General features: G+C 45.5%; 2 protein-coding genes across 7 annotated transcripts in view; both read left to right on the top strand.

Annotated features, from left to right (window-relative positions):
- Positions 1-2,294, top strand: part of LOC135898590 (uncharacterized) — a 29,700-nt gene extending 27,406 nt beyond the window's left edge. For both annotated transcript variants that reach the window (XM_065427640.2, XM_070526924.1), the window contains one exon: positions 1,034-2,294. In XM_065427640.2, coding sequence (XP_065283712.2) covers positions 1,034-1,445 — 412 coding nt within the window. In that variant the 3' untranslated portion in view covers positions 1,446-2,294. The remainder of the gene's footprint in view (positions 1-1,033) is intronic.
- Positions 2,295-7,112: 4,818 nt separating this feature from the next.
- Positions 7,113-14,502, top strand: part of LOC135899794 (uncharacterized) — a 69,472-nt gene continuing 62,082 nt past the window's right edge. For all 5 annotated transcript variants that reach the window (XM_070527494.1, XM_065429142.1, XM_065429133.1 and 2 more), the window contains exons 1-2: positions 7,113-7,174; positions 11,795-11,953. In XM_070527494.1, coding sequence (XP_070383595.1) covers positions 11,848-11,953 — 106 coding nt within the window. In that variant the 5' untranslated portion in view covers positions 7,113-7,174; positions 11,795-11,847. The remainder of the gene's footprint in view (positions 7,175-11,794; positions 11,954-14,502) is intronic.

Raw genomic sequence — 14,502 nt, 5'->3', positions numbered from 1 at the left:
CAAGCTGGCGTCAGAGAAGCTAATCGAAGAGTGCTGCATATGCAGTTGCACGTGCCCAGTTACTATAGGTGGGGTGGAGGAGGTTCATGAAGGAGAGGCAAAAACCCAGCAACCCACGTTTGTGTGAAACAGGTTCCTTAAAGTACGGCACTTACCTAGTGACCCATACACCGTGACGCATGCTAGCCAGGCAGTTGGTTTCAAATCGTGTTCCGTCCGCGCAATAGCTTAATGCTCTACCTACTTGACCACAGCAAGAGTAACTAAATTTGGCGGGAAAGCCGTTAGTGGCAAAGTTAGATAAGTAGACAGACCACGTAAAGTGCGTGCACTAACTTGAGGATGCTAATCCCGTTAATAGTTCAGGGCTAGAACTTCATCCAACTGCCTATTATCGCCTCAGTTTTTCGACCATAAAACACCCTTCCTGTCCAGTTGTAATAACCACGCTTCTGCTTGTTAAGTAACCCATACGTATGGTAACTGTGCTAATTCCTATATGCAGGGGTGACAGGGAGAAGGTGGGAGATGGAAATTCAAGAGGGTGAGCAAAACGAGAATCGGATTAAAGCGGGAGCCAACGTTTCGACAAGTGGACTTGCAAAAGGCAAGTTCTTGAAAAAATGAGTCCACTTGTCGAAACGTTGGCTCCCGCTTTCACCTCGTTCTCATTTTGTTCATCCTCCTATTTGTAGAACATTCTGAATACCGCATATCTCACTAACCAGCGCCCTGCTGCATTTCACTCCAGCTTCAAACCAGTGCGTGGCATCCGCAACAGCAGCTCGCACACACGTGTCTCGACCACGGGCAGTGGTGCGTCATCTCGCGCTGTGCTTGTGGCCACAAAAAAGATACGGATAAAGAAAAAAGGAATCTGCAACCACCAAATTACATGCGCATCAGCTCTTTAATGCCAATCGCATTAACACCGCTAAACAACCAGCAAGGACGGGTTTTGTGCTAATTTCGTGCAGTTCCGCGATTACGTGCTTTGTAATAATTCCACTACTTGCGCGACTGACCAATGCAGGACGGTGGTCAAGTACTCTGAGGTGTGCGAAACGGTTCAGTGCTGCCTGGTCGACAAGTCGCACCAGCGCGACGACCGAAGTCGCTCGCTGGTCGCCACAGTGATTAACCCGTTCCGGTACAATGTGTCGTACGACGACGCCGACACGCTGGCCGAAAAGGTCAACGCGGTCACCTCGCTCACACGAGGCGCCCTCTGCATCGCTGCCGAAGACGTGCAGGCCGACGACTTCGCCGGAAAGTGCAGCGGCCACAAGGCGCCTCTTCTCACCAAGGTGGCAGAACTGGCTCGTTGGCATAATAGCGCCTTCGTGGCCGCAACGAGCGGGAGCGGCGGCAAGACCGTCGTCGCAGGTTCCGCGGACGTCGTTCCGCTGCCCAAACCGGAATTCCCTATCGAAATTTTCCTTTAGGATTTCGCCGCCTGTTTGATTTTTTTGTGTCTTCAAGTACGCAGCAGCCTACTTGCAAGAACACATGTTTATTGCCACTTGCAATACAACGGAAAAGAACCACAAGGCACTTACGTGGCAGTCTTATATAGCTATACAGTGCCACTAATCAGTGACATCACAGACACACACACACAAGCACGTGTTCAAGACTTCAGTGACGTCAGAGTGCCACTGCCGGTTCTATCTAAGAGATGATGACACAACAATTTTGACCAACGCGACACATTTTAGTGAAACTGCACTGTTTTGTCCTTTTTTTATTTGTAGTCTTGGTGGCAGTTTGGCACATGTACTGCCAGCATGAAGTGAATTGCCAACAGCGCAGCGCGTGCCCAGAAGCTTAACTGGAGGCACGGGGCACGCCACCTGTAGGTCGGCCTGGTCGTTACCAGAAGCAGGCGCGCACACATGGTTTGACCGCAGGGCGTTAGCATGCTCAACCTGCTCTGATAGTTCTTCTGTTTTCTTTTACTATTGCGATTAGCAGCGTTGCGCTACTTCATCCACTTTTCGGGGTGCGCCACCGGGAGACTTCGTGGTGGCACCACTGAATGACCCAGTGTGTGAAGAGGGAAGCTAGCGAGAGCAGCCAACGCCTCCTACGTAGCTATCTAGGAAGCGTTGAAGCAGCCCGGCTGCAGACAAGCCTGATACATGACGCGTCTCTATTGCGGCAATACGGTGTGTCGCTACTCTGCTTCATTGCTAATTTCAATAATGTCGACATTCGTCGTGAGATGTGTTCTGCCGCACTTTTCATCCTTTTTTTATTTGAAAGAGAAAACGAAAATCAAAGAAAAAGGAAGCAGAACTATCACTTTGCGTGAGTTGTAGTGCAAAGCGGGTCATGCAAGGTTACAGCAGACTTGAAGACGTGGCAGGCACAGCAGCGTGTCTATTTCCATCTTTACAGGGTCACGCCTTCTTGTTCGGTAGCCCTGTGTGTCCAGTTTTGCGCTTCGCCTCACGTAAAGCGACACGAACTAGCCCACCAGTCTGGCAAACACTGTATAGCTATCGCAGTAGTGTGAGTATCATGGGGTCCTGCGGCCAACCTGTTTATGCATGTGTGTCTCTGTGGCTGACTGGCCGACGGCGCGCAGTTTTATGCGGTTATGCCTTGTGCACATCCTCCACTTTTATCTTTTAATCTTTTGGCAATTCATATATACCGGGTAAAGTTTTTGTGTGGTCGGGGTGCCGAGCAAACTTTGACGTAAGTACAGTTTTAGCCTGCAGCGATAAATACAGTACGGTATGTTGGTCGCATCGAGTATAAATTGAAATTCTTAGTGCACAGGCTCGGGCAAATGTTGCTGCTGCTCCGATTCTTTTTTTCCTAAGCCCATGACCCTGCCTCTATTTGCTGCACTCTTTCTTTGTTGTAGTTGTCCCTACTCCATGAACTGATCATGCCTATTATCTAGCTGTGTTTTATAAGCCGCGTAGTTGACTCGACGGTCCGAATGAGTGTCACGTAAATGGCAAAAGGGATAAAAACTTGACCAGTTGTGATAAGACATCATGGTCCAAGCGTGTCTCGTCATGCGTTGGCATTAGCAATAATGTTTTGCGTTGGAAAGTACTTAGGTTTATTGTGCTCATACACAACATGCCTTTTAATAAGGGTTTGCGGGGAGGCGGAATTCTTATGCACTTCCGACCGCGCATGCATCAAGTGATCAAATGTGAACTCGTAAGAATGAAACTAAAATGCAGTGTCAAAGTAGTGCCTGAGACACCTAAACTCGTTGTCAGTAAGACCGGTCAAAGGGGCTCTGACGCATAAATCAGCTTTACACTTTAGGGTAGAAGCTTCAAAACTCTCGCGTGCTGTTGGTATCTGTGCCAAAATGTATCAACTCTGTACCCATCGCATAAATGAAGTCACGGTCGGCATGTTATACACTTGCAACGCAAACTGTATGAAGACAGTTTAGAGAGGCAAAGTAGTACTTAAATATTTCAATGCCAAATGGTAATTTATGGCTACACAAAGAAACAAAACACTAAGAAACCACACTGCTAGTGCTAAGGAAATGACAATATAGAAAGTCGCACTACAAAGCACCAGTTATGCTACCCTCTGAAGGAAGTGAAGTTCAAAGTGCTTTCGGGGCAATGTAAGAATGTTTCAATTGTTTTTCTTCGATATATTTAATGTGCCGGGGAGGATAAACTGTAAGCTTTGCACACTTTACAGATGAATACAGAGGACTGGCTCTGTCACCTGTGAGTGACGCTACCAAACAGCAGCAGCTATTAAAATAATGGTTCGTGCGCGCGACTTCAGATGGCGGCACAAGTACTCTTCTCTGCACAAACTGTCGTTATTCATGTAGAGCTACGGTGCAGGGGACAGCGGCCTAACAAAGCTGGGAATTCATCAGCAAGTTACTATTTTTATTTGATAAACATTGGTGCGTCTTCAAATACCTGGAAGTGTTTTAGGTACTGGGACCTGTATTCGACGCACAGCTCAGCACATCGAATCTAAAATCGCGTACGCCATAATGGATATATCAAATGCAGTGAAATAAAGAGCTCAAAAGTGATTTATATCTTGCCTAAAAAGCTTGCTTAAATACTAAAGGTAATTATAATAGGAACATATATAGATATCTTCATCCACAAAGAAATAACCAAGTATAGTTTTGCGCAATGGGGAATGGAAGTGATAAATACTGTGGATATGCTAGCGGACGCTAGCATGCTGACAATTAATATTTTTACCATTTTTAGCTGGAAGCAGCTGCTTAAATTGTTTTTCTAATTTAGTCAGTGTAAGGAACATCGCTATTCACATACATTTCACGAAGCTGTATGTATTTTCATCGGACGAAAAACAAAACAAAATCAATTTGAGGCAGTTGAAGATCAGCGTAACCCCAGAAAAATGATTTAAGTAAACAAGCTCGCGCATATGGAAAACAGTTATCACACGTAAATTCGCTCTAAAAAAATATGCATGTAAAAAGAACACGCTGTGTTCCAATGCATTCAGGTTAGTTTTGGCAGATGCACCCTGGTATTTATGACTAAAATTTTACAGACTATCAAACAATCGCATGAAAGAACATTGTGCGTTCTTTTCCTACTATTTGTGATCTTATTGTATGTCATTGCTTGAAATCTTCAAGCCAATCCTTTCAGCCCTAGCAACAAGATAACGGAATTAATCCGTAGATACAGCGGTTGAATATACAGAGAAAAGTTTAGCTCGGGTCCAACAACACAATTTCATTGCGGCTAGCATATTTCGGAAACTTCATCCTCTTTGCGGAATGATTTCCTGTTGCTCTGCATATTTGTTTTTCTGTATCTAGCCATCTAGACGCCAATTTGGCGCACTGGGCAGTTCACTGCCAAATGGTTAAAGCATCGGGGTGCTGTGCTGTGAAATATTGCCGTGCTTGAACGCGGGTAAACGAAGTTTGTCGAGCGAGATCACGGTTTTGCTTGCTTTGACAGAGGACACTGACGCTGCTCGGCACCCTCAGCAACTTCCGCCTCTACAATTGCACCACAAGACAACACACACGCGCGACTCGGCGCGGCAGCGGCAGCGAGCGAATTGACCTTCACGCTGTGTCTCGCTTCAACGCGAACTAAGCGTCGAAAGCACAGCGCATACGAAGCTACTAGCACTCGGCGCACTTTGTACGCATCGCAGATCGCTTTCAAGGTATGGCCGCCCACGCGGCGTACGCAGCAGCCAAAGGTACTGGCAGGCTAAATCCCAGTTTGACCTTCGATGAGCTCGAAGGTCAGATTTACGGGACCAGGCGTCTTCTGGGTTTGTGCCGGGAGTAGTACGGCTATCGCTCTAAATGCGGGTTTGATTTCAAACGTCGAACAATCTTGGGTCATTGCTTATGTTACACTGGGTATGTGCCGCTTTTGAATTATGCTCTGCGATGCCAACGTGGGACATGTGCCCCGGACAGACTTCAGGACGCCACTGGACGGCAGCCATGTCCCGGAAGAAACGCGAGTGAGGAGGCCCGCTGCAGCTTAACACTTTCGTGACCGCACCTATTCCCGTCGACAGTATGTTCTCGGTGGTACAAGTTCGAGTTTTGGTGCCTCTCCGAGCGCTTAGGACAGCTAGCGCCATCGAACAGGTTAAAGAGAGACTATTTTATCAGGTTCAGATGTGTGTTTCTCTTTTCCACCGTGTAGGGATTTTTAAAGCGCCTGCATGGTCGGGGTGACGAGCGCTCGTTGTTTTCGAGATGGCATTTACGTAGTGCGCATCCGCTCCATGGAAACGGTGAGTCTCGACGAATTCCGACGCATCTGGGCTCGAATTTGTGGATGATCACAGCACCACAAACTCGGAAGACGACTTCGATTCGTCGGACTTCAGTACGGACGACGACAGTGTGGATAGTGTGTGGATATGTCTACCGCGCAGACAGCGAATAAACTCGTCTTTACAAAGCGAAGAAAGAAAGTTGGGAATATGAGGACAGAAGTGTCCGTGGAGAAGCCGGTGCTGATCAAGAAATACAATGTGGGCATGCTTGGAGTGGATAAATCTGGCCAGCTCATCGGATCCTACAACATTCTTACGAAGTCCGTGCGTTGGTGGAAGACACTGTTTTTCCACTGTATCGATATAGCTGTAGTAAATAGCTTTATGATGTTTGACGAGCATCATCAGCAGCATCCAGAAGTCCCAGAATCATCGCGAAGATTGCACTTCAACCAGTTTGCCTTCAGGCTAGAACTAATCGACCAGCTGCTGGGATATGATGACCCACATTTTGCGGACCCCCCAGTTGCGCCTGTTGTTCCCTCTCGGAGCGCACCTTAGGTTCAACAGCATCAAATACAAAAAGTGGAAAGATATAGAAAATGTAAACTGTGCTATGAAGAAAGAAAAGTTGCGCAGAAAACAAATCTGGGAACGTGCAGATAACCACTGTTTCACTTCATCGAGAAACTGCTTCTCACGGTGGCACGATAGACGACACTAGGTCTAATGTTTTCTTGTGTACCTGAAGAACTTTTGTAGATGCAGAGCTAATATTTGCAGGCTGATTTCATATGGCCCTTTTGTTGAAAATGCATATTTGGATTTTTTAAAATATTTTTTTTTGTGCAAAGCAGCATTGATGTTTTTATCAATCTTTCTCACTTTTGTTGCAATTTTTTCGTTTTGCTTAATTTTTTCGTACTATTAATAATAAACATGTTGTTTGAAATTAATACCGTTGGAAAGGTAATTTCTTGTTCTACAATTTGATATTATACACTTCAACATGAATAATTTTCTGTGGCAGGAAAAAAAATAATTACCAGACTACCCTAAAACTACCGATTTTCCCGCAGTCACGAAAGTGTTAACGGCCAAACATGACCCGTTTTGGCGGTAGCAAGACTGGGTGTCGCTTTGTTGTTTCAATGGCAATAGTACAGCCAACGGCAATCACCCTGGTAATGTTTCTGCCCGTTGAAAATGTATTAGAGAAAGCTTTAGCTTTTGGCCCAGTACAATATTTATTTTTACAGCAACCGAAGAGACGGTATCTACAAAGCTGTGTTCTTTCGTATATTCTAGTTTACCGAAACACCTCCGGCACGTGCGACCGCGCGATTTGAAATTGGCCTAAATGAAAGAAGACAAAGAAGAAGATCGCCCATCGCGCTACTCGCCACCGTTTCTTGCTCCTCAACACTAGGTGAGTAAAACGATGTGCATATGCATTTCTTTAAATACGTAAGCATTTCTGTGCTTACCCAATGAGGAAACCAGTCGCTCCGTGCGCCTCGTAAGACGATCGCTTTCAAGATAGGGCCCGCAGCAGCGAGAGAATTCACCTTCGTGCTGCCTCTCGCTTCGACGCGAACTAATGGTATCTTCGACTGGTCGCCTGTATGCCCCGAAGCAGAGTCGGGTAGATCGGGCGTTTCCCGAGCTCAAAGGTAGAGGACAAGCGCGCAAGCCGAACGTGCGACTCGCTCTCGGAGGAGGAAATTGCCGATGCGAAACCAGGTGACTACTGCCAACGTCCGATGATTCGCCTATCCAAAGCTCCCGGCGCTGCCGGAACGACCGGCAGACGTGCCGGCGGGACGAGCGTTCGTCGAGACGCCAGCATGCAGTGGCCTAGGTTGCCAAGGTTACGGTGGGCCGTCGCCAACAGCAGCGACGCGGCGCTGCGATGACGTTTCAATCTCGATGACTGCTCCGACGACAGGGCTCGGAGCGCCTCAGAGCGCTCCAAGATGGAGGAGAGCAATCGAGAAGAACCAGCCGAACGCAGGGCGCGCAACCTCTTTCAACCAGCCGAAGACAACGCCGCTCGCGAGAGCGCTCCAGAGCGCTCAGAAACGACCAGACGAAGATAGCATAAGTGTCACGAAGATAAAGCGCACGAAGTCATCAGCACTCGTAGGAGTGTGCCCCCATCGCAGATGGATTTCACGATAGGGACCGCACGTCGAGATCTGGCTTCAACGCAAACTAAGCGGCGCGAACACAGGCCCGCTCCGCCGTGCCAGAAGCAGCCGCTACCTGAGTACGGTCGATCACGGTTGATAACGATTCCACGCGAACGGATAAAGCGCTAAAGAGCGGTAACGGCTTACAATAATCGCAACGTCATCGGCGCACCTGGCGCCGACACCAGCAGTGTGATTACGTCATCGATTCACCTTGCGCCGCCGTCCGCAGCAATTCATATCGCTTCAGCGCAGTCGTTTATACTGATATGGATCAAGTTTCATAACATTGATAATGATACCGTTGCTGCGTGGAGATGAGCAAGTGATGCATTGCTTATGCATACTTAGAGAACTGCCGAGGAGTTCCTGCGTGAATATGCATTTTATTATAGAAGCGCTTTACAGGTTTTCGAAAGCGACGTTGAAAACTAGTTTTAGTCCGAACTCAATACTATAATAACTATAATAACATAGGGGCTCTGAGCTGGGCCTACCTTAACAGTTTCTTAACCACCTACAAGCGTAAGCACAAACTTACTTACTACAAGCGTAAGCACAAAGCAAATTCTACAGCATGCATAGTTAGGTTGGCAGCAGCGTTCTCGGAGTCCTGTCAAAACACACTACTAAATTTTCGACTGCCTTAATACTGGCAAAAGCACCAGTGCATCTGTGGATTGTTTGTTTTTTCTTGTGTTAGCCCGGTGCGGATGATTGATTAGTAGAGCGAACGATGCATACCGCTCTCCCCTAGATCAATAAAAAACATGGGCAGATCCCCTTAAGACTGCTTACGTGTGGGAATGCGAAAGAACTGCACCGTTTGTAGACCTTCGAACATGATGAATGCGCTCACTTTATACACTCATGACGTGGCGCCACCTCCTCCCCATTCGCTGCGCCGTCCCGTGCCCAATGATGAACGCACTTGGCCCCACCTTTAGGCAACCAGATGGCTTCGCCGTGACGTGTGCACAGACGCACGCACTAGGCACACTTTTAGCCAGCGAGAACCCTGGAACCACTGGGCCATCGGGGACGTGTGCTCGTCTCGTGCCCAGGAGGCGCGGGTTCTATTACGTCCCAGAACGGAATTGTACGAAACTTTCTTTTCAAAGGGATTAATCTACATTGTTTACGGGAACCTTCCTGAAAAATTTGACCTCAACTCGATCATTTTGGTCGTGTTCTTGTTGTTTTTGCCGTAGGCTTCTTTTTTTTTTGTAGCTTCTTTCGGTCACGCAAACTACCACGGATTTTCGCGTAATGGGCATATAATGATTTTGCATGAAAAAATATCCGTGCTTCAAAGAAGCATTAACGTGTAGTGCACAAATATGGTGGACGGACAAAAGAACCTGGAAAATCAGGTCAGGACACGCATTCACAAAAAAGCTCTTACGCCAGAATTGTTCGTACGTGAAAATTTCAGCCTATCCTGATGCTGGACATGTCGTGAACGAAAAGATTCACGAAGGAGAAGCTTTCACGGAATGCGGGTAGCTTATATTCAACATGAGCTAAAGGCGATGGAGGAAATTTCAGGAAATGATTTCACGAGCAGAGGCGAACGTAACAGAGCAGAGCAGTGCGGCGAACGTAACAGAAAGGTAGTCGAGAACATGCATGATTGAGAGAGTAAAGTAAGCTGAGGTAATATTCACAAAAATATCTTAAGCTAGATGTGTTCATACGAACAAATTTAAGCCAATCGTGAGGCTGGATATGTTATTAGCTTACGCTAATAACATGTCCCTGGCTAGTAACATGGCTAATAAGAAGTGATCTTTTCCGATTGCAATGATTTCTTACGAGTGAAAAGAAAAGCTTTTAGAATATGGATGCAGGACGGAGTGGACTCATGCAAGAAAGCAGTGAAGTGTGATATCTGTCAGATGAGTGTTTGTGAGCGCAAATACGCTTATGTGTAGTGCGATCATAACGCATAAACACAAGTTACCTGTAGAAAACCCACAAACGGAACAACTTGCTTTTTTAACGGGGCTAATAAATCGTCGGAAATTACAACCCTCAACTTTAATTGGCCCCTTGACTGATTAAGTACGATGTAATTTTTCTCTAATAAAACTGACTGCTTAATAATAGGTTTGGTACATATCATTTCGTTCTTCAACCATCCTTGCAGATGCGCGCTAAGGCGTCCCTTAACTCTTTCCCTACTATGGAGATAATGGGAGCTTTTGTAGATACTCCCGATTTTTTTAAGGAACTACTGCATTCAATATTTCATGTAATACATAAACAAAAACCAGAATGAATGCACTTTTCACGAATGAATATTTCATTAACGAAATGTATATCGTGAAAACATATAAATTGCCAGAATCAAGATTGTGGGATAAAAGTGAACAAAGTTACGTAAAGACACGCTTGCATTTACTAAGAAATCAATGTAACAAAAATTACGAGATATACAAAACGTATTGTTGTCTAATAGGCACTATCACCGAAAAAAATCTAAATCTGAACAGGTAATATGAACGCTCAGCAGGTATTCCACAACAAAAATTTAAGTGCAAGCACTACAGTCTGGCATGCCAGGTTGCGGCCGCCGATGTTCTGGCCCAGCTGGCTTGTTGGCTTGTTCCGCGCTGGCTTCTGAGAGTCAAGTCCGACGAAAAGGCAGCATCTTCAGACTCGCTGCTGCTCGATCCATCGATAAAATCAGCCGCAGACGCAGCGGAATTGCGAGATCTGCGACCTCTCGAAGCGGGCGTTCTGCTACCTGAGGCGGCTATTATTGCTTTCTACTTTGACGATCGCCAAACATCGGAGGGCATCCAAAAATTAACGCCTGGTGAGAAAAAACACGAACTGCTTAGAAAACAGAAGTACAGTTCTCCTCCTTCATGTCCTGTGACGCAGAGTGCACGCTGTAAAGTTTTCGAAAGTCGCGTTTCGAACCAATTGACAGCGGGCGGCCATTCTTGCCTTCTGGTTTGACGAACGTGAAAACTTCGGAGCGCGTTAAAAAATCACCGCCTGAGTAAAAAAGCGAACTGCTTAGATAACGAAAGAATATTTCTTCTCTTTCATGGCCGATAGAGCAGTGTGTCCTGAGCGGCGCGGAAAGTCTCGAAACCGTTGTTTCTAACCATCGTTAGCAAGCTAACGATGCATAATGGGCACTGTACTAGAATAGTTGAACAAACTATTTGTTACCTTTTCAAGTAACGGTATTGAAATGCCAGCACGCTCGGTCACTAATTACCTACTCCGAAGAAAAACATGTCAGACCTGTGGTTTTAACTAACATCATTAGAGGTCGCCTATTGCAGAGTTTGTTCTAATTTATTTCTTTTGCGTTTATTGCAGCCTAAGAAGGGGAGGGGCATGAAGGCAGTATATTATACCAGGGCTACGACAGGGAAGCACAGAATTTAATAAAGGGAGTGCCAATGGCAGAAAAGAAATAGGTTAAGGATATACAAATACCATAAGGTTATTGTGGAAATATAGAAGCAAGGATAAGTGAAACTATAAAAATACGATAATGTGGATTACAAAGTCGTAAGACCATTCTAACATTCACTTCAATGTCAAGAAAGAAGCGAAAGCTGGCAGATTTATTCACGTATTCCACGGCACTCCATGCTGGCGACGACCTGCTTAGAGATAAAGTGACTCACTTGTTTTTGGTGATGATGGTAAACATTAATACCTTCTTGTGCTTAGAAGCCCAAAAATACGTGGCACCTTATCGTACTTTTATTTCCAGACTTTAAATAACCCGTTATTCATACTTGTATTCTGGCGCAAGCTACAGCGTACAGCGTTGTTCGTGTGCTGAAGCTGATGTTGCTTGCAACTTTCCTCGCATGCTTTTTGAAAAGGCCTGCTTCCCCCAGTATTTCGGCAGAGGAGTTGACGCAGTCACCGTCAGCCAATGGCAACTGTGGCTCCGACGTCACGTACAGCGTTAGGGGCAGCGACGCCAGTGTCGCCAAGAGGGATGTCGCCGATTGTCCAGACCACTCTGGAAGGACGTTCAGGTGTGTAAATATGATGCTGCGTTTTGTGCTGATTTAGCGTGTAGAAGCATTCGAGTTTCTAAATTTACTGAGATTTACGCTTGCGTGAAAAGTTCTACAGCGTATTGTCCACCAATACAGAATGAGATCGACACTTAATCTGCCATTTGAAAGTTACTGTTGCATATGTAGAGGGCTCTTAATCTATGCCATTTCGTACGGAGTTCCCGTGTTCCAAAATCCAGCTGAAGGAATTAGTTTAACTTTAGCGCAGGAACAAATGAAGCTGCAGGTTCCATCCACAAATGTAATGGCCTTTTCCTATTGTCGCAACATGTACATCACCAATTCATAGAGGAGCCCAAAGGTTCATTGCCTTGTAGAGACAAGCAGTGCGTTTATTACAATGTTATAAAGGCGTTATAAAATCCCAATAAAGAAAGGCGTCAGGCAGGGAGATACGATATCTCCAATGCTATTCACAGCATGCTTACAGGAGGTATTAAGAGACCTGGATTGGGAAGAATTGGGGATAAAAGTTAATGGAGAATACCTTAGTAACTTGCGATTCGCGGATGATATTGCCTTGCTTAGTAACTCAGGGGACCAATTGCAATGCATGCTCACTGACCTGGAGAGGCAAAGCAGAAGAGTGGGTCTAAAAATTAATCTGCAGAAAACTAAAGTAATGCTTAACAGTCTCGGTAGAGAACAGCAATTTACAATAGGCAGCGAGGCACTGGAAGTCGTAAGGGAATACATCTACTTAGGGCAGGTAGTGACGGCGGATCCGGATCATGAGAAGGAAATAATCAGAAGAATAAGAATCGGCTGGGGAGCATTTGGCAGGCATTCTCAGATCATGAACAGCAGGTTGCCATTATCCCTCAAGAGAAAAGTATATAATAGCTGTGTCTTACCAGTACTCACCTACGGGGCAGAAACCTGGAGGCTTACGAAAAGGGTTCTACTCAAATTGAGGACGACGCAACGAGCTATGGAAAGAAGAATGATAGGTGTAACGTTAAGGGATAAGAAAAGAGCAGATTGGGTGAGGGAACAAACGCGAGTTAATGACATCTTAGTTGAAATCAAGAAAAAGAAATGGGCATGGGCAGGACATGTAATGAGGAGGGAAGATAACCGATGGTCATTAAGGGTTACGGACTGGATCCCAAGGGAAGGGAAGCGTAGCAGGGGGCGGCAGAAAGTTAGGTGGGCGGATGAGATTAAGAAGTTTGCAGGCACGGCATGGCCACAATTAGTACATGACCGGGGTTGTTGGAGAAGTATGGGAGAGGCCTTTGCCCTGCAGTGGGCGTAACCAGGCTGATGATGATGAATGAAAGGCGCCTACAAAGTTGCAATAAACCAAAACCGAATTTTCACAAGTGGAACATCAGAAAATCCTAAATGACGTTTTCTTTTTTTTTTGACCACATAAATAGCGAATAGATTTAATGACTACTCTAGGAACAAAATAAGTCGGAACGTCCATTTCAGCATACATAAGTAACAGACTAGTAACAGTTTAGTACGTTTTACAGGAGAAATTACGTATTAATGTTTCAATTTATTGTTCTTAAATTGAAAATCTTATAATGGGTAGGAGAATCATGAATACGTACCTTTTACCCGTTATTCTATAAAAAAAAACATATCGAAGATCGTAAACACTAAGCTTTTTATATTTTTCTAAGCGCTACGGGGACGGACGTAAACAGAAATTGTTATGAAATCGGTAACACTCGCCCGCAGGTTTATAAAATGTTAGAGCTCAAATTTTCCATCCTCTATGCTACTTGTGACTGAAATGATGTTCGTGCACTCATCACAGTGGCAACTCATTGCCGTTACTTCTAATAAGTTCTTACTACTCATTTATAATCAACTAATTACTATCTTCAAACGCTGTTGACCTGCCTGTCCCTTCACGTAATGTCCCCGGTTGAACTTCTCAGGTTTAATAAATAAAGAAATTGATCGGCCTTTAAATGTAGAAGTTTGACGAACTTTCGCATCGCCTTTTGTTTTAAGGCATGTCTTCTTTGTTAGGCTACGCGCAAACTAACATACTTCATGAGGCCGACCGGTTTCATTCAGCATTGGCTGTTTTCCACAGCGGACGGTATTTGTCACTTGAGCGTCGCCGGTGGCTTTTATAGACATGTTGCATGTGGTGGCCCCTGTGTATTTTAACTAGATACTGCCTTAAACTTTTTTTAATGTCAAGGCAATCAACTCGAAGTGGTGCAGTGGGGGGCAAACGCAGCCTCCGCACAAAACTGCGGGTCATCCGACCAGGAAATCGCCCGTAAGGCCTTCTGACGGCCATTGCTGACACACTATGTGGTGACAACAAACTTGAGTAGGGTTTCCGCATTCAGTTATTAATTGATAGACACGATATCAAATTCCAAAAATAAGAGTGCCGATTTCCAACGATGACGTTAACCGGACACCCCGTCACCTACAAAGCGTGGTGCAAAGTCAGTGGGAAAAAAGAACATCTTGACAAAATCGCGCATTTAAATACGGAAGTTGTCCTGAAGTTTTCATTTTTAACGAAC

Source organism: Dermacentor albipictus, chromosome 10 (genome assembly GCF_038994185.2).
Source record: "Dermacentor albipictus isolate Rhodes 1998 colony chromosome 10, USDA_Dalb.pri_finalv2, whole genome shotgun sequence".
Classification (NCBI taxonomy): Eukaryota; Metazoa; Arthropoda; class Arachnida; order Ixodida; family Ixodidae; genus Dermacentor; species Dermacentor albipictus.
Note: the sequence above shows the minus strand (reverse complement) of the source record. Positions and strands in the feature narration are given on the sequence as shown.